Genomic DNA, 20206 nt, shown 5'->3' with positions numbered 1-20206 from the left:
AACATCATTCTGTATCACTTTCCATTGCCCTATTTCTAGACTTTTCTGGAAATAGGATTCCTTTTGCACCCTCTTCACCACTACTTTCATTCATATCATTTTCCGATGCACTACTTCTAGAAGACCTTTCTAGAAATACGATTTCATTTTCTGATGCCCTATTTCTACGAGGCCTTACTGGGAATATGATATCTTTTGCACCCTCATCACCACTACTTTCATTCATTTCATCATTTTCTGGTGCCCTATTTCTACGAGGCCTTTCTGGAAATATGATTCTTCTTACAGCCTCCTCACCACTGCTTTCATTCATTTCATCTAGAGAGGAAGAGGAATCTGAAGACTCATCAGCATCAATTGGAAGTAAATAGGCCATTCGTGACGCTTGAGGTGGAGATTTGTACATGTCCTTCGATTCAACCTGTAAAAACGCATAAATAATATTATTGTTGAATAATATTAAGTTTTGCCAAGTGGAGAACCCATAGCAATGGTCCTTGGACCCTCCCACCGACCTCTCTGGAAAGAGACTTCGTATTGTTGACTGTGTTGTATTAGGGAGGGACTATTTTGATGTCATTGGCTGACAGAGGTAGGGAAAGGGGAGAAGTTGTTGTCCATGTGTGAAAATATCTAAGGAATACAGTTGAAGTTGACAGAGAGAAATCTTAGGCAGTCCAAAGACTGAATGTCAGACGTTGATAGAGGGAAATCTTTAGCTCAGTCCAGAGAGCTCATGTCAGCCCCTTATTGCCTATAAAATCTACATACATACATACATACATATACCAAGGCTTTTTCCCCCTTACAAGGGAGGTAGCCAAAAAGGAAAAGGCATAAAATCACTCCCACCCATTCCATCCCTGAATACACTCCACACCTCTCCACCCTCCTTCTCATCTTAGCACCTCCTGGATGACGGGTCGTCCCCGCACCTTGTCCACCGCCCTGGGTCAGAAGCAGTGTCGCAAGACACAGCACATCCACAGCAAGGCCGCTTCATTAAATCGGCGACCCCCCCTCTCCGTCTCCCCATGAATAAAAGGAGAAGATGGGGAGAAATCCCTTCGGGCTGCATCAAAATTTGCTCACACATACTACCTCACCCCCCATCCCCCCGCCCATTCCACCTCATGCATCACAACATCATCCATATACAACCATTCTCCATTCACCCGTCTTCTGTCCTCTCCCGTCCTTCTTCAACAGACATTCCCCTCTTCCCCAAAGCCCCCTTCACCCCATCCATCCACCTCATCCTAGGACGTCCCTTCATGTTCACTCCCTCCACATCTGCCTTCCATACCTCTTTCACTAGTCTTTCTTCACTCATCCCCTCCATGTGTCCAAACCATCCCAACATTCCCTCATCATCCCCACCCCCACTCCCCTCCCCACCTCCTCACTTCCCACTCTATCCAGCCCAGTAACCCCCACCACACCCCTCAGACACCCCATCTCTAACACATCCAAACCCCCTCTCTCCCCCTCTCCCATGTTCCATGCCCCCGCCCCACACAGTGCTGCCGTCACAATCATTCCTTCACACAGCCTCCTCCCAGCATCCACTCCCAAATGTCCATTCCTCACCACACCCTTCAATCCACCAAGGCACCCACCCGCCCCTCCCAATCCACACTCCACCTCCACTCCCACTCCACCTTTTCCTGCCACATTCGCACCCAAGTATCTAAAACCATCCACCTCCTCCAGTCGCTCTCCCCCAATGCTCACTTCCAGACTACTACCACTTTCACCCCTTGTACATCTCATCACCCCACTTTTACCTACATTTATCTTCAGCTCTCTTCTATCACACACTCTCCCAAACTCCGTCACCAACCTCCTCAATCCCTCCTCCGATCCTGCCACAAGCGCAGCGTCGTCCGCAAACAACAACTGGCCCACCTCCCAGCCTCTCCATTTTCTTTAACCATCTCCAATCCCCGACCCATCACCCCCGCACTTGCCTCTCGCACCACCCCATCCATGTATAAGTTGAACAGCCAGGGCGACACAACGCATCCCTGATGAAGTCCCACCCCTACCTCAAACCACTCACTCTCTCCACCTCCAATCCCGACACAAGCTCCACCACTCACAAAATCTCTTGACAGCTCCTAGAAGCCCCCCTCCCATCCCGCATATCCACAAAACCTCCCACAGTGCCCCCCGTCCACTCCATCATACATACATACATATACCAAAGGCTTTTTCCCCCTTACAAGGGAGGTAGCCAAAAAACAAAGGCATAAAAACCATTCCCACCCATTCCATCCCCAATACACTCTTACCTATAAAATCTAAATGTAATTAAAATCTAGAATCACTGTACTTTATACAAAATGTTAAAAAAGTTACAATACCTGCTTAAACTGTAATAAATCCATGAGAACCACCGGCAAGGAATATCCTCCAAGTGTTAATTGTGAGAGAGCATCTTTAAATTTTCGGGGTTCCCCAGAAGTGGCAGAATATACAGTTTTTCGAACAACAAGAACACTCAGCTGCACCAGAGTTTTTGGCTCTCCTAGTAAAAGGGAATATATATACAATGAAATATCATCCCTGAATTATGAAGCCATCTACTGAGCAACAATTTGACCACAAAAATACTAATAGAAATTTTCAACTGAATCAAGCTTTACATACCAATAAGTTTATCCAAATTTTTCCAAGCATCATCAAGATTTGGATCCTCCACCATTCTATGTACATCAAATATAAATGTACTTTCTTTGGGCAAATATGGTACAAACATGTTGACAATATTTAGCCATGATATGACTCGCCAAGGAAACATTGGATATATGTGGTAAAATCTGTAAATATAAGGTGATAGGATCACAATTAGTGTAATATATTCATAGAAAAAAAAAAAATCTATCTTAATACGAACCAAAAACCCTTTCCCCTTTATAAGGGGATGACTAAATCAAAGCACACATTCACCAAACATCCATCCAAATCTATTCACTGCCCCTCCTATCTTAATACTCTGTGGATGAATGGTCATCTCCACTCCCCTTCACACTGCTCTGTTCAAAGGTAATGCTATGAAAGACCATTTCCACAGTAGGGCCTGACAACCAGATCTGGTTTACCCTCATTGCTTCATTATATGAGAACACCCAATTAGTCCAGTTTACAAAGGCCTCTGTGAGGGGCATCGTCCTAGCCTCCCGATAGGGGGGAGTGTGTAACGTTAAACCATATCATCATCATAAAGGTTTATTATATTATCATTCCTCTATGAGTAGAGAATTAAACTATGCTTAATTCTGTTGGAAACATTTGAATGCACCCTTGAATTTTTCTAAATTATGTAGCACTTACAATAAAGATCAATTTATATACCTGTAACTGATATAAAGGTTTCTGATCTTTTCTAAATTCTGTAGGGTATAGATGTTATCTGCTTGAATTCCACACTGAAGTAAGAAGAAAAGGGCTGCAGGATTGAACAAGGCAGACACATGCAAAGCAGCTGGCAAAGGATCATCAGTTCTGTCAAGGAATGTATAAAATTATAATATAGAATATATATATATATATTAGTGCAAAAATCTAAAACTATGTATGACTTCTGTCTTTCTTCACTTCACTGTTCTTTTTTCTTCATTCTGAATTTAAAATCAAGAGCAAAATACAGAAATAAACTCAATTTGTTTTCTAATATATTCATAAACATGACCACAGCTTCAGATTATGTTATTGTTTTCATGGGCATTTATTAACACTTCTATCCTTGTGGAAAATCTCACATCAATGACATGCATTATTTTATATTTCATATGTTGGCATAGTCGGTGGTATTAATAGCTTGGACTTGTTTTCTGTAGAAAGTTGTAGAGAGATGATAAAGATATAAGTGTTTTGTTACCCAGTATTGAGGGAGTAGATGACAGAGTAAGTAGTTGTTGTTGGGTGTTATGTAAATTGGGCTATCTAGTAGTATATATGAGAAGAGCCTTACATTGGCCTTAGAAGGCTCTATTCAGTCAGGGCCAGGTGTCCTGAGGGGGCATGTCAGAGGACTTTTTAGGTCCTTATGTTATTAGTACAGAAATGTACTTAGCCAATCATAGATGCTGAGGATGACCAGGCTCACCCTAAAGGAGCTTTACCCTTTTCAGAGGTTTCGTCTGAAGCTAACAAGCAAAGAGAAATCAATCTAAGTATGAGTTTTGAGTTTGTCTAAGACAGTTTGAGTCCAGTGGGCAAGTTGTGCCTATCAGTCTAAGTTAAGACTACATCCCGGAGATAACCATACATAAGGTCTGTATCTGAATATTTAAGTCCAGCCTCCCACACTCCGTATACTAACACTACTCAAATTCATAGTGTCAATCAAAGCAAAAACATAAATAAAAATCATACAAAAGGAGAGATGGTCTCATTCGACACTACCATTTTTGAGATAAGCTAAAAAAACTATTTCATACGCACATGTTCGTGACTTCCCTCTAGTCAGCTACCACGCCCACTTAAAGCATAACAAGGGGAGTGTAACATATAGAGCACTTCATGTATGTTATATAATTGTATAGGATGCAGGCAGGGAGCTGTGGATAATGTATAAGGCATTGAAGATGGCAAAGAGATCAACAGCAAAAACCAAGGTATTGGTGGAAAGATCAAGATCTTGTTTCAGTTGAGGAAACTGCTGCATAACCCACTCTATGGTTCACGTGGAAGCCATCAGTGCATGTGTTCATATCTATTGAACAGCTCTTTGTGTTTATTAATTTTTATACCTGTGAGTGCCATGAAGCCACCCCAACCCCGAGTCATCCAGGCAATTTAAGTAACTTTGGACAGATGGCATTAACTGACCAGAGGTCACCCCATTTAGTCCATTATTTCCAGCCCAGTCTGTATATATTTAATAAAAAAGCTTATAAATATCTTAAGTAAGGAAGAACATTTCATGGAACAATAAAATCATACTTAATCTTATGTAAGACATTTACACCACCATCTATCAGTTTCTTGACAATCTGCAGACCAGGACTGTCATTAGTGTATGTATCCCTCTGGTGTACAACTGCAGCACATAAAGGTGGAAGACACAAGTCACACACAGAGTTCACGCTGCTACCTGTGTTGATAAAACATTTGAAATTGTAATACATACTGGCAAAACAAATCACTAACAATAAAATTAATCAAGCAATCAATCCATTGCCCCAGATCAATCTTGTAAGAGAGCAACAAAATCTACACATACAAAAATAATAAACATTTATTTCTATTACCTATACTGATACCAACCATTATCGATCATTGTGCAGGCAAGGTTAACTTTTTCTTTTGTTATCGGCGTGGAGAGAAGAAAAGCTAGTGGAGTGTCTGTGGTACAACCGAGTGGGAGTATTAATGGTTTCTGTCTGTAAAGAGCTGGATCAGCTCTATCTACTACTTCTTCAGGAGTCTCTTGGAGAAAAGAGTCAGCAGGGATGCCAGCATCAAGGAGGTCTTTTACACTCTGGAATCTTGGTATTTATTATATTTTTTTATGTAATCTGTTAAACATTTCTGAAATTGAAGAGGTATTCCCTATATCCATATGCTTAAAAAAAAAATGCACATTTCCAGGCACCTGTTTTTGGTCCCATGATCTGACAAAATTGCTAGGGAAGTAGCTCAATGCAATTTTCTAATACATAAAAAAGAAAGTATTGAAAGGGGTGAGAATTTATCTCTCATGCCTATCTTGCTTTGTTGAAAATGGCATACAACACTAGTTGGGGTTGGGTGAGGGAGGGATGGGGTAGGGTGGGGGTGGGGGTTGACCTACAGTCTCTCCATAGATATTGACCATTATCAATTGGGAGTTTACACTGTGGAGCATGTTGCTTCATATACAAGTCAATGCTAATCCCCATAGTTTCTCCAAGCAAGCCATCATACAGCCCCTTTTCCAAATAGCTACATCTAAGATCTTTTATACATTGCATAGAAATTTTTTTTTTACTCAGAAATATCATCAGCTTTAGCTTTACAATAACAGATGAATAACACAAAAAAATTGTGCGACAAATACTGATGAACACTATTGCGAGAATACTTAAAATTCAAAATGGCTTACCTATCCCACTCAATTGCAAGATGATAGAGGCTAATCTTGCAGCAGTCTTTGTTCTTGGGCAACAGTTTTTCACGACTTGTGACTCTTACAAGTTTCTGTACCAGCCTCAAAAAGAAAGAAATACTTAGTTACTGTTTGTTACATTGTACCAGAGACAGCCTCCACCTCAGTGGGTGGGTGCTTTCACTGGCATAGCGTGCCTTTATCTAAATCTTCACTATGAAAGGAGTGCCAGAGAAGAATGAAATAACCTGGTAGCAACCAGATAGAAGTAAAAGTACCACCTAGTATAGACTGATTTAACAATTACCCTCATATTCAAAAATCATAAACACAATCTGACATGTTCCATAGCATTATAAAATTAATGTGAACCTACTGTGTTGATCCAAACTGAACAGCAAAGTGAAGAGCTAGGAAACCTTCATTTGTTGTTATATCTGGATCAGCACCACGTTCAAGCAACATGAAGGCAGCTCCCATGTTGTGATATTGACAAGCCAACATTAGAGGCGTAACACCATCTGGGAGTGTATTGCATTTTGTCGCTGTCAATTGACCATCACTTCTGTCTGGAGGTCTAAAAAATTAAGTGATCAACATCAATAAACCAAGGCACAGAAATTAAGTATAATGTCTTTTTCATAATGTACTCAGTTGCAAATATGCTTACTTCAACTTACTTTGCACAGATATCTTCCTCTGTCAACTGTCCCACCTCGATCAATACAGACAGGGAGTCTGTGAGATGACAACTCATGGCTGAGTACAAAGCTGTAAAACCTTCATTATCCCTCTTTCTTGGATCAGCTCCTTGTTTCAATAGATATTCTATGATGGTACTACTACCCTGAAAAAATATATATGCATACACATGAAACTGGTGTGTGAGAAACAAGAAGTAAAGAGCTTATATGATAGGTGTTTAGCTTGTGTGAAACTAAAGGGGAGCAATATGTTTGAGATGAAAACTTATTGGGGTACAAGTGTACACTGTCACCAATATTTCACCAGCACTTCTATCTTTGAAGACAACATTGTGCAATCACCATGGCTTTTTAATCTGTATGTGGATGGAATAATGAGAGAAGTGAATGCAAGAACAATAAAAAAGAGGAAAGAGATAGAAGAAAAATGGGCAAGAATGGATAATACACAGCTTAGCGTATACAGTTTACACTGCTCTGTTTACAGAAACAATGAACTTACACAGGATAACTAAGTGAGTTTGGTTAGGTTGTTGGGGTTGGACAAAATTACATAGAATTTCTGAGGAGAAGATATTCTATTTGGAGACCTGTTATCAGGCCCTTGGAGCCACACCTCTAGGTGGTGTAGTAATATTAGTAACTGTTGCCTTGAGTTTTACTGACTGAAAACTCACAGCCCCACATCAAGTGGGAACAGTCCTCAGGCTATCTCATGAATCTCTCTAGAAAGAAGCTTTGGACAGATGTCTGTGTTGCATTAGAGTAGGACTGTTTTTATGTCACTGGCCTGTACAAAATAGTACAGAGAAGAACTGTTACCAGTTGTGAGCACTCTTTATTGGAAAAAGTGGAGGCTATGAGTCTGCGCAGTGGCCACTGTTGGTTACCTGGAAGCCATACGTCTCTTGCAAGGGAGACCTAGGGCAACAGATTGACTGATTGAAACACCAATACAGGTCCATCTAAATGCCAACAAATAAAAGATAATGGGAAGTTTGGGACTATATCTCTCTTAAATTTCCACCTTTCCATTTTCTTTTGGTACTGGATTTTAGATGGAACTGCTGGTAATGATAGAACATAATCAATCAATCAATTAATCCATTGCCACAGGTTTCTCTTGCAGGAGACCCACATAGCTTCCAGGTAATTGGTAATGGACACCAGGCACACCCATAGGTCACTCAAGGAAGAAATACTGTTGTTATCAACAGATTGTTGGTTTGGGGCAATGTAGGATGAAATGTTCAGCGTTTTCTGTGTGGTGACTGCATCAATGGCTGGATGGTGTCTTGAATGTAAGCATGCTAGTGTTGTCTTTACTTCTCATTATTGGGATTTTTCTGTGGTGAAATATTGAGTTTGACAGTCTGTCTTGAAAAAGCTTTAGTGATCTGGGTGTGAATGTGCTTTTTGTGTATGTGTGTGGGGGGGCACCAGATTGATTGATTTCATTCATGTTTCTTCCTTTCTTTCACCACCTCCCATACTTCTTGTATACTTTCTCTTACTCCTTCTCACTTAATTTGTTTACCTTCATCACTTCTCTACCTCCTTTTTCCTCCAATCTCAATTTCCCTTCTTCCAGAAAATTATCAGGCAATAACCTGTTCTCTCCTTTGAAAACATTTACATCCAGAACTCCTTCAATCCTAAATCTACAACTATATAGTCCATTAATGCCCTCTCAATCACTCTCCCCCCACCACCCTTTCCCAATTATACTTATACTTGTCTTCTTTTTTTAAACTGTTTGCTATCATTAACTCCCTTTTAGACACATTTCTAACATCTCTCCAATAAAGTTCTTACCTGACACCCTGAGCCTTCCTCCACTTATCAGCTTCACTCCTATTCTGGTATAGAGATCCCACATCACTACTACATTTACATTCTTCCTAAACTCTATATATTCATTTAAATCACTCCAAAAACCCTTCCCCCCTTCAATTTTTAACTAACAGGACCATATGCAATTACAAAAGCTCATATCTCCCATCCCAATTTCACCATCACCCACATTGACCTCCCACTCTACCATACACTTTCTATCTCATTACTACCCCCCCTCACCCACTGATCACTCCTGACACTTTCCCCACCAGACCCTCTCATGCATTGACTTCTTGTAAGAGGAAAATACAGAATGCAGGATCCCTGGTTCCCTTACTCCATCCCATTTAGTAACTTTTATGGCATGCATGAGAATTACGATGATATAATTCTTTTCCCCCCACCACAAAAGCTCAAACGAAAGTACAGTTCGTGGAAGTGGGAACATAAAAGAGGGACAGTGGTAGTAGAAAAGTATCATAATTCTTTTATGAGTAAGATTTTAAAATATACCAGAAATATATAAATTATAACATACATGGCTCTGGTCCATAGAGGTGTCACAAAACAATCCCTAATGTCTTTAAAGATACTTAAAAGTAAGTGTTGCTTTTAACTTCAATGACTGGAAAATAGTGACCCCACAGCAGCTAGCAATGGTTTTCTCTCAAAGATCTCTGGGAACATCAAAGTATCAACTGTGTTGTGTTAGTATGGAGCTGTTTCCTTGTCATCAGCTTATAAAAGCAATAGGAGGAGAATAATTGGAGACACCCAGCTCTCCCTATGTAAATACATACATACATATACCAAGGCTTTTTCCCCTTTTCAAGGGAGGCAGCCAAAAAGAAAAAGGCATAAAATCATTCCCACCCATTCCATCCCTAAATACACTCCACTCCCCTCCACCCTCCCTCCCATCTTCGCACCTCCTGGATGACGGGTCATCCCTGCACCTTGTCCACTGCCCTGGGTCAGAGGCAGTGTCGCAAATAAAAAGAGAGAAAATACAATTGAAGATAAGATATCTTGGGCTCAGTCGAGAGATACAGCCAGACCCTCATAGCTGCACCTTTTATATTTGAGAGGTTTTAAGGTCAGGTGGTCTGGTGACAAAGAGATAATTCTAATATCTATCTTGTTGGACCACCACTTGCAGGTAACCACTGTCAATCCCACAAACATACATAGAAAAAGTTGAGTCCTAGATTCACCTATGAATATAACAAGGTTCTGCATAACTACTGTCCTTTGAACCAGTAAAAGATCAAATTACCACAGTAGCTGCAACATTAAGGGGTAGTCCATCTCGGCAGTCTGCCTTGTTGACATCTGCTCCATGCTCAACAAGCAATTTCACAAGTCTAATGTCCTTGCACTGTACAGCTGAGTGGAAAAAAAAAATAATAATATGAATATACCCAGTAGTCTGGATTGATGAAACACCCATATTTGCAATTGGCAAGAAGCAGGCAGCAACCTGACGAGCATGCTTGTATTTGTTTGGTAGAATATTGTAGTTTTAAATCAGAAAATATGCACTAAATTCAATTCACTTGAAACAAAAAAAATTCTAATTATATTGTGACCCAAGTTGCATGTTATGTTTCATCAATAATTTCAAATAAATCTGCATCAAAATCATTGTTCTATCACAACAGAAGCCTTGTATAATGGGGATCATGCATACCAGTTCATGAACCCATGGTAGTTCATGATTACAAATTTCAACCACTTAAATTGATGCAATTATCATCTACTGTAATAGTCTAAATTGAACATATACTGAATGCTATACAAACTTTTTCTTTTCTATTTTCCTTTTCACAATTACTATCTATATACCAATGGATTTTTCCTCCTTATTAGGAAGGTAGCCAAGACAAAGTGTACCCACCCACTCTCATCCTTTGTTTCCCTCTCATCTTAGCTTCTTGTGGATGAAATATCATCCCTGTATTCTACACAATGCCCTGGGTCAGAAGCAATTCACCAATCCAGTTTCTTCACAACTACACCTGTACATGAATGTCTTTTAGTAAGGTTTTGATTATAAAGAATAAGATCATAGTGCTTACCTCTAGTTAGAGGTACAGTCCAAGGTTCATGTTCATCCACATCAGCTTTAGCTCCAGACTCCAACAGCATACGAATAGTTGTCAATCTGTTTTCTTCATCTAGTAAAGGATTACATGCAAGTAGCAAGGCAGTTTCCCCTTCATGTGTTTCTGCACTGATATCAACATCATCTGGGGAAAGAAAGGTGAATATCTAGCCATGATATTGTACTTGTGACAAGGTCAGAGGGCAGTTAGTGGCAGAGTTTGGGAAGGTATGTGACAGGGGGAAATTGAAAGTAAATGTGGGTAAAAATAAGATGATGAGATGTACAAGATGTAGAGAGTGGCAGCAAGTTAGAAGCAAGTGTTAGAGGAAAGAGGCTAGAGGAAGTGGATAGTTTTAAGTATTTAGGGTCACACGTGACAGGAAATGGAGGAGTGAGGGTGAAGGTAAACTTTACAGTGAGAAAAACAAGTAAATATAGGCATTGGGGGATTGAAAAGTGCCATGAGAAATAGACATCACTTTTGGTATTCACATAACCTTCAGCCTGTACACTAGAAAATGTCTGACAATGAAAATCAACATGAAAATAGACATAATAAAATCAGTAGCAAGCAAAGGCTTTGGATAGCTGAAGGAAATTCTCACATACTACAAACAGTTCTTCAAAACTGCTGCAGAAGTATGGTTCCCACAATTGGAAAAACATCAATCAATCCATTGCCCCTGGTTTCTCTTGCAGAAGACCTACAGCCCCCAAGAGACTGGCAACATCCCCCAAACAGAAACATAAGTCACTTAGGAAAGAGATATGTTGTTGTCTAAGGATTAACTGATAGAAAAACATAGAACACTTTGAAATCTATGCAAAATAAAACACTGAGAATATTAACAGGATACACCAAAGCCACTCCACTTTCACCCATTCCAATGCCATTCCTTAACACAGAAACCAAAATCTTCCCCACAGAGCATCACATCAAAATGATAGACATACAGATCTATGCAAGAGCCCTCACCCATAGTCACCTGTCCCATTCCATATTACTCAACAACATATCTCCAGCACCACACAAGAATACATTCACACTCAAATTGCAAAACAAACACTCCAAGACAAACTACCAAACACCCTCCTCCATCAAACCCCTCCTGATACAAGCCCCACAGAAAAATCCCTATCCAAAAGAAGCAAGAACCACACTTGGGCAGCTGTGTTCAGGTCACCATCCAGCACTAGGGCAATACCAACAGAATAAGCCTGGCTACAGAATTAAACTGCCCTAGATGCAACCATCACACAGATAACACTGAACACTGCCCACAAGTTTCTAGTGGCTGTTGCCAGTTAACTCAGAGAAACGAGTCTCCTGCAAGAGAAAACTTGGGCAACAAATTAATTGACTGTTATGCTTAGAGAATAATGTGCCAAAAATAACCATTTACAAACATACCGACAGGAGACCTTTTGGTCCATAACTAGGTCAGATGTGAAAAAATTATAATAATGATCAATTAAAAAATAAATAGGTAAAAATTATAATAACATAAATAATAATCAATAAAAATGATAAAAACATAAATAATAATAAATAAAATAAATAAATGCATAGGTATAGTTAAATACTAAACAAACAGGTAAATAGTAAATAATAATAAATTGATAACTAATAATAAATGAAAATCAAGTAAATAACAGACAAATAATATAAAATAAAGGGAAGTCATTACAGCATCTTGCTTGGGTGCGTATCTAAACAAACCTTAAAGCTTCGAACTTAACTACATTGCACTGCCTCAGCAGGAAGTTTATCCCATTCATTAACTACATGAGTGGTTTAGTTGTTTCTAACCACTTTTAATTAAATCTATTTCCTGACAGTCTGAGACCATTATTTCTTGGATTCTCAGTGTAAAAATTTTGTCAACTGATGTCAATTCCTTTTAGAATCTTAAAAAAAAAAAAAAAAAAAAATACAAAACACTACAAGATTTCCTACCTGCTTGTAAGAGAAGTCTGATACATTCAACATTGGCTCTTGCAGCAGCTTCATGTAATGGACGCCAACCTCTGTTGTCACGGCTATTTGTGGGTCGACCTTCTCGAAGTAATACCTTCAAATTCATATCATATCAGATATTACAATAAAAAAAAAACATAACTGAACTCTTATCAAATATACAATGATGAAAGCATTTCTACATACACTACTACTCTACTGGTATGTCTTGGCTTGTGTAAACTATAATTTTCTTGTTTTGTATCCTGCCATCACCATGTGTCATTTTATTATACTGTTCCAAAATCCACACAGTTTAATCAAGGGAAGACATGAATAATGTTTAAAATATATTTCATTGTGCACATCATGTTTTTATCTAATTCACCTAGTTGGAATGTACAGGATAAGAAATATGCCCACAGGGTACCATCTCTGGGCTTCAATTGGTCAAATGTTGCTCTGAATTTGCCAATGCTATCCGACTAGTAATTTTTCCTTCAATATTATTCCACATATCTGTGCATATGTATGGAAAGCTGTATTTTGTGTGGTCCTATATCTATGCTTCCACTGGTCAAACTGACTTTAAATTAACTTGGGCTGTCTGACTGAACTGTTTCTTCTTTCATATTGTTCCACATATTTCTCCATCTGTATTCAAACACTTTTTTTTGTACCTTATGTTTTGTGTTCCCATGAGTGTGAGTGTATTAATGGAGTGTGTTACAAATACAGATATACCTCATAATATAATGTGGAAATTTCATATGATTGATAATATGATTTTATATAGATTTTTTTTTTTTTTTTTTATTTTATGAATACTATTAACATCTGTCTGCTGCACCCTCCCTAACTCTCTTCACTCTTAAATATTAATGAAACTAAAGGCAGTGCAGAGAGGAAGGAAGAGTATTTCAGAGAATTGCTGAATGCAAAGGTCAGGAGGGATTAAATATGGCTGTGCAAAGTAATAGGAAAATGACTGATGGATGAAGAATATGACAGGGCTACAGAAGGCATTGTGGGAGATGTTGGATTTTTGAAAGGTAATCTTGTTTCTCTGCATTAATTTTTCAATTTCATTATTGTATTTCCTATACTAAACTAACCTTATCTAGATTAATCCAACCTTCATTTTAATCCCTAACATTCCATAACCTGATACAGCATAATGCAATGTAACAAAATATAATCTACATAAACCTAACCTAATCTTCCCCAAATTGGCCCCCTGAAGTAACCCCCATGGGATGCATTTTACCTGGACAGAGGGGGAGAGGGGAAGAGGGGGTTAGCCCCTCCCCCCTGGACGGTCTCGGTAATGTGTCTTGTTTAGCTTCCACATCAAATTGTATGTACTCTGGGATAAATATGGGGACTATTGATTATACATTTGGCAATGATTTTGTTGAAAATATCATAGAAGTTTCAAGTAAACCCAAAGTGAATACTTGAACTTATAGCTACAGGGATACCTATAGCTTCTTTCCAAAGGGACAACTGTATGTCCATGCTTATTTGGCCATCTACTCACTTTTGATGTGTCATATAGTACTACTAATTATCATTATAGATTATATCAAACAAACCAAATTTTCAGTGTTCCGGCTATCTTCCATCCTCCCACAATTATCTAAGTATGATAGTATCGTTCTATGGCTATGAGGGATATTGTGTTTTTTTTCACTTATTCCCTCTGATCTGGTTTCACAATTTCTATGCGTCATTAAGAAAATCAAGATCATTCAGGAAATATTAAGTTTTTCTTAAATACTTTTATTCGATTTTGTCAATTGAATTGACCTTAATTTATATCAAAACAAGCATTTGTCTTTACGTTTAATATACCTTTAGCAGCTGTACATCTTCTCTTCTTACTGCAATAGCTACACTAGAACATGTATCTTCGTAAACTTCTGAGAAATCCATGTTTTCCACTGTAATAAAGTTTCAATATGCCTCGAACTAATGTTTACAAGCAATTACCAAAATGTCATGTTAATACAGTTGCCAATGTTGTTGATCAAAATTCGCTAACAAATTTAAAATCTGCTAGAAATACGCTAAATACATTTGTTACCCTCCTAACCTAAATATAGGGTGTTTCAAATGTTTTAAAGATAGAGATAAACATCTCTTCGAAGATTTAAGTGACAATTTAACTGCAGAATTTCCGACCCATAAGAATTTTTGTGAAAACAGTGTCCTCATGGACATCACGAATTCCTAAATGTTCACAAACATACAAATTTCTCGCAATATTAAACTACGATGTTTCAGTAATGTCTTTATATTTTGCCAGTTCACACCGGGTTTCTGTGGGTGCTGCATTGGACTAGAATACAGTATGGTCTTCGCCAAACATATGCATGAAGCTGAAATCTTAAACGTGAAATCAGTATTACAAATGGGAAATAGCAGTATAACAAAGGAGGATTAACTGGAAGCGGATTTTTAAAAGAATAAAGGTCTGACTGAAAAAGGTACAAGAAAGGAAGCTGGACGTCGCAGAAATGAGGATGTTGAGGTGGATGTGTGGGGTGACGAGGTTGGATAGGATAAAGAATGAGGGAACAGGGTTTTTCGCCACCTGAGACAGATCGCCACTCATTTCTGTCATTTTCTTGGACCTTTCGCCACCCATTGCATGGACGTTTCGCCACCTGTTGCGTGGACTTTTCGCCACATTTTCTTTGGACAATTCGCCACCGATAGAAATTCATTGAAAATATTACTGTACTTATCCATATGCCTCTATTCAACACAGAAAGAGGGATTAAACGTATGCGAGATAGAAATAAAGCTATTATAATGTCGGAAGCAGAATGCAAGACCATCGAACATCGTAATATGGCAAGCTGGAAACCTGTGGCCCGGCTGAACAATATAGGTTATCTGCGCCCCCAGAACTATGATATTGATATTTGTAGACATGGTCAACGATACGTCTATAATATAGAGGGCCAGTTCTATTGGGTTTTAATCGAATACATGAACAAGTAGAAAGGAAAAAATATGCCTCCATTAATAATTATTATTTGTCTGTATTGGAAATAATACACTTTTCTCAGGATAGGGGAAGCACAGCCGGTAACTTCATTTGTGACAAGCCTGGCAGCGGCGCTAATACAAAGTTATAATGCTTGTTGAAATAGGAGTGTCATGTTCAGAGAAGAAAAACAAAACATATCATAAATGACGTAAGGGAGCTTTATAGTAGCTTATAGTGTTTGCATCTTCTGCATGATGTGCATTCACTGCCGTGCACCATGTGGATCAAAACATCTTAATTTACCAGAACGATCAGGCGGCGATAAAGACATTATTCCGGGCATTATTCATGGCCTTGTTATTAATAAATTTGTTTTAGAGATTGATTAATTGTATTAATGCTATGTATGTAGAATTATAGCGCAATATAACAATCGGTGGCGAAAAGTCCAACGAATGGGTGGCGAAATGTCTAGCATGTAATACCAATGAGTGGCGATAAGTCTCGGTGGCGATCTAAACAGGTGGCGAATTGTCAAGGGGGCGAATGTGAACGGTGGCGAAAAGCCATGTAGCCAAGAATGATAGGATTCGCGGTACTGTGAAAGTAGTGGAGGCGTCGGCGAAAGCGCAGGAAAGGAGATTACATTGGTTCGGCCATGTGAAGAGAAGAGATGAAGACTGCGTGGGAAGGAGAATTGTGGAGATGGAGGTACAGGCGAGATGCAGGCGAGGGAGACCCAAGCTGCGTTGGAAGGACAGACTGAGAGAGGACCTTAAGGAGAAACATCAGGAGGAGGAGCAGGTGATGGACCGAAACAGGTGGAAACGACTAGCGAGGAACGGCGACCCCATATGAAAATGGGAAACGTCTACAGGAAAAGAAGAAAAGAAGAAGAAAGGTCTGACTGATTCGAAATTATAGTGAATATTTTAGTTATGTCAGCCATTTCATATACAGACACATTTCGCCTATAATGTAAACATATATGGTTGCACTGGGAATACAAGTGCAATCTGAAAATTAATCTAATGTTGAGATATAATATTTCAAGTTTTAGAGTAGGCCATACAATAACGTACTAACAAACCTGTGGTATGAATGTGGTGGATGTGGTGCGGATATGGGTGTGCGGTTGTCACCTCCGGCACAGGGTCAAAGGTCACCGTGTAAGTAATTTTATTTGGTATTGAATCAATATACATGAAGTGCAAATAAAGAAAAGAACACATAGTTCGAAACAACAATTACAAATGCCGAGGATAACAAAAAAAGCATGTAAGCTGATGTGTATGGGCAGTGTGTAGGTGGAACGAACGAGGGGAAGAGAAAAATGGAGTGGAAGGAAAATGTAGAGAAGAATTAGCTAAAGTAGGATTGATAGGCGATACGAGTCAAAGAAACTAGCTTAAAATGTCTTTGTCATCGAAGAAGAAGAAACAGGAAATAATGCGGATAAGGTAAGTGATACGTTACTCCGCGACTACAAGCTATCTAGGCATGGCCAAGGCGACTAGCACAAAGAGTGAATCGTTCAAGACGAGCGAAACAACCCTAAAGCCGTTTGATGGCAATGGAGACATCCCCGCGTTGTTTTTAAAAGGCAGAATTGGTGGCAAAATTAACCGGTGTGAGTGACGTCGGGAGCTATATTGCCCTTAATCTGGACGGCGACGCATTAGCCATCTACCTGAAAAAGTAAGAGAGAGTTCAAGAGGGTGTAGAACAACTAAAAAAAAAAAAAAAGAGGCTCGAAGAGGCATTGGCTGAGAGTGCGTTCGAATCGTTAAATCGGCTACAAAGAATGCATTGGGCTGGCGAACAGGTTGACGTCTTTGCCAACAAAATTAGGAGATAAGCGGGACTATTGAGACTTACAGGCGAAGGCTTGGAACAAGTAGTTAGAATGGTGTTTGTGAATGGCTCCCCAGATCACGTACAGTAGATGATACCGTGCCTGCGAGTATGGACGTGTTGGTTGTTTGTGCTAGACTTCTCACAAGGACACAGAAGGGTAGGCCGTTAGTTGCAATGGCGACAGAGAAACCAAGAGGCCTTGCACGAGGCCAAGGATCGAGGTGCCATTACGATGACTTACCCGGGAAGAGGGGAAGAGTTACTGGATCAGAGTCCACCGGCCGATAACAATGGGAAAAGGCGGGAGGCCACCTTGCGATGGATTGTGGAAAGACAGAGTCTATATTTTACGAATGTAGAGAAGCAGGACATATCACTCGACAATGCGAGCAGGGAAATGGACAAGGGATGGCTGCTGTGCGATCAGCCGCCCAACCAATGTAAAAGCGCTCCCGAACTGTATGCCAATTGTAGATGTCCGACTGAGAGGAAGGCGTGCAAGAACACTAGTACATTCCGGCTGTTCAACCACGATTGTAACGGCCGACCTGATTAAAGGATTCAGACAGGGAGATATGACTCTGATGACACTTGCTAGAAGTGAGACGAAGTGTGAGGGCGACCAGGATGTCGAAATGACGGTGGAGGACATTCCGATACGACTAAGAGCGCATATTATTAGAAGGGTCATAGAGGGAATTGAAGTGGTGCTAGGAATGGATGCAATTACATAGCTTGGAGAAGTCGCGTTTGTCGCCGGACAAGTGAGGATTGGAGTGACAAGCGACTCGAGGACGGCGCGGAAAGAGAGGAGCTGTCAGAGGCCGGAAGTAGACGTGGGAATGACAATGAGGGCCATGAAGGGCGGTGTCACCACGAAGCTCGACCCTAACGAGAAGGCGGCGCCTTGTACAATTGAGGACAAAGACTTCCTGGCGAAATTTGATGGCCAGAAGTGGGAGGTAGAGTGGTACCTGAAAAAAGGCTCACCTCTATTGAAGAACAAAGTCGACTGCTACGAACAGACTCTCGGAGAGGGGATGAGGGATGACTTTGACGTCGAAGTAGAGCGGTGGATTGATGAGGGAATTTTGAGTCCCTGGGAGGAGCCGGTGGAGGATGGAATCTTGCCGCTGATGGCAGTGGTGCAGCCAACCAAGAACAAAGTGCGACCGGTGTTGGATTTCCGAGAGCTGAACCAGTTCGTGAGGTGTCATACTGGCGATGATTTTGTGGACGTATGTAACGAGACCCTACGCAAATGGCGCCAAATGAGGGGGGCGTCCATGATTGTAGATCTAAGGGCGATTTACCTACAAATTCACGTGGCGAAGAAACTATGGAAATACCAGCTAATAAAATATAAAGGTAAAACTTATTACTTGACCAGAGGATAATGACAAGGATCCTGAAAACAGTACTGGAGAAGACTGAAGTGATGAAGAAGGACACGGACTCCTACCTCGATGATATATTGGTGGATGATACTGTTGTACCGGTGTCGTATATAGTGGAACACTTAGCTCGGTTCGGATTGGTCTCGAAGGAGGCGGAACCGATGGAGGGAGGAACGGTGTTGGGACTCCGACTAGAGACGTTCAGGAGAGGCAACGAGAACCCAAATGTAACGGACGAGATGATCAGACGAGAGCTCCTCTCGCTGTGTGGCAAATTGGTTGGTCACCACCCGATCGCAGGTTGGCTCCGTGTAGCGTGCAGTTATATTAAGAGGCGGTCAGGGTCGACGGATCGGGGAGACAAGGTTGTGAGGGCACGCTCGCGATGATACGTGACGTCGCACGACGGGTGAGACGCGAGGATCCAGTGATAGGACAGTGGAGTACACTACAACAGAGCATGGGAGTAATATGGTGTGATGCTAGTAACATAGCAACCGTCTTAGTCTTGGAGATAGGAGGAGTGGTAGTCGAAGATAGGGCATGCGAAAAAAGGGTGACTACCATCACATTAACGTATCGGAGTTGGATGCGGTTGTAAAAGGAGTCAATTTGACTGAAGTAGGGGATACGTGAGAATACGCACGAAAGGAGCAGCAGAGGTCATTGTAAAACGGAGCCTTGAGATCCTGAGGGAGTTAACAGACAAGTTCAGCGTGAAGGTGAACGTAACCCAAGTGCTGTCAGGAGTGACCAAAGCGGACGCGCTAACCAGAGTAAAGAAAAGTTGGTTGAGAGTGCCGGAAGAGGAAAAGAAGGTTGAAGTGAGCGCCGCAGGGTCACTATGCGCAAAAGAGTGGCATGGAACACATCACCTGGGTGTTGATAGGTCATTGTTCTCAGCAAGGAAAGTTGACCCCAATATAACTAGGGAAGCACCTCCAAGCAAAGTTGCAAGTCCTCACCTCCAAAGTTATTTCAGATATCATCTCAACAACTAGAAAACAAAGTATGTCCTTCTACCCTCTCTCTCTGTACCAATTAACAATGACAAACTAGTCCATCTCTGAGGTGTTCCCCAACAACCAAAGGAACTCCCTACTACCAGAGGTCATTGCGCATCTGTCTTCCAAACTACTCATTTCCTCCAAGAAAGCATCATAGGCTCATTCCAGACAATTTTGCGTTGAAGCATCTTTTATTAACCTTAAACAAGACTCAGTAGTCTTCATCTCCAAGGCTTGCATAAACTGAGG

At 40.5% G+C, this 20206-nt stretch overlaps 1 protein-coding gene across 1 annotated transcript; it reads right to left on the bottom strand.

Moving 5' to 3' along the window:
- LOC143029879 (uncharacterized) lies at nt 1-14713 on the bottom strand. Its single transcript, XM_076193047.1, has 13 exons — nt 14553-14713; nt 12699-12813; nt 10713-10883; nt 9911-10020; nt 6775-6941; nt 6471-6671; nt 6092-6196; nt 5275-5495; nt 4951-5101; nt 3358-3507; nt 2653-2822; nt 2367-2530; nt 1-421 (listed from the first exon to the last, which is right to left on the bottom strand). Exons 1-13 carry the CDS (start codon nt 14631-14633, stop codon nt 5-7), a joined length of 2223 nt encoding a protein of 740 aa, XP_076049162.1. The 5' UTR covers nt 14634-14713; the 3' UTR covers nt 1-4.
- Nucleotides 14714-20206: the final 5493 nt, after the last annotated feature.

This window comes from Oratosquilla oratoria, chromosome 11 (genome assembly GCF_046742065.1).
Source record: "Oratosquilla oratoria isolate Oo_2021 chromosome 11, ASM4674206v1, whole genome shotgun sequence".
Classification (NCBI taxonomy): Eukaryota; Metazoa; Arthropoda; class Malacostraca; order Stomatopoda; family Squillidae; genus Oratosquilla; species Oratosquilla oratoria.
This window is presented reverse-complemented; position numbering and strand designations above follow the sequence as displayed.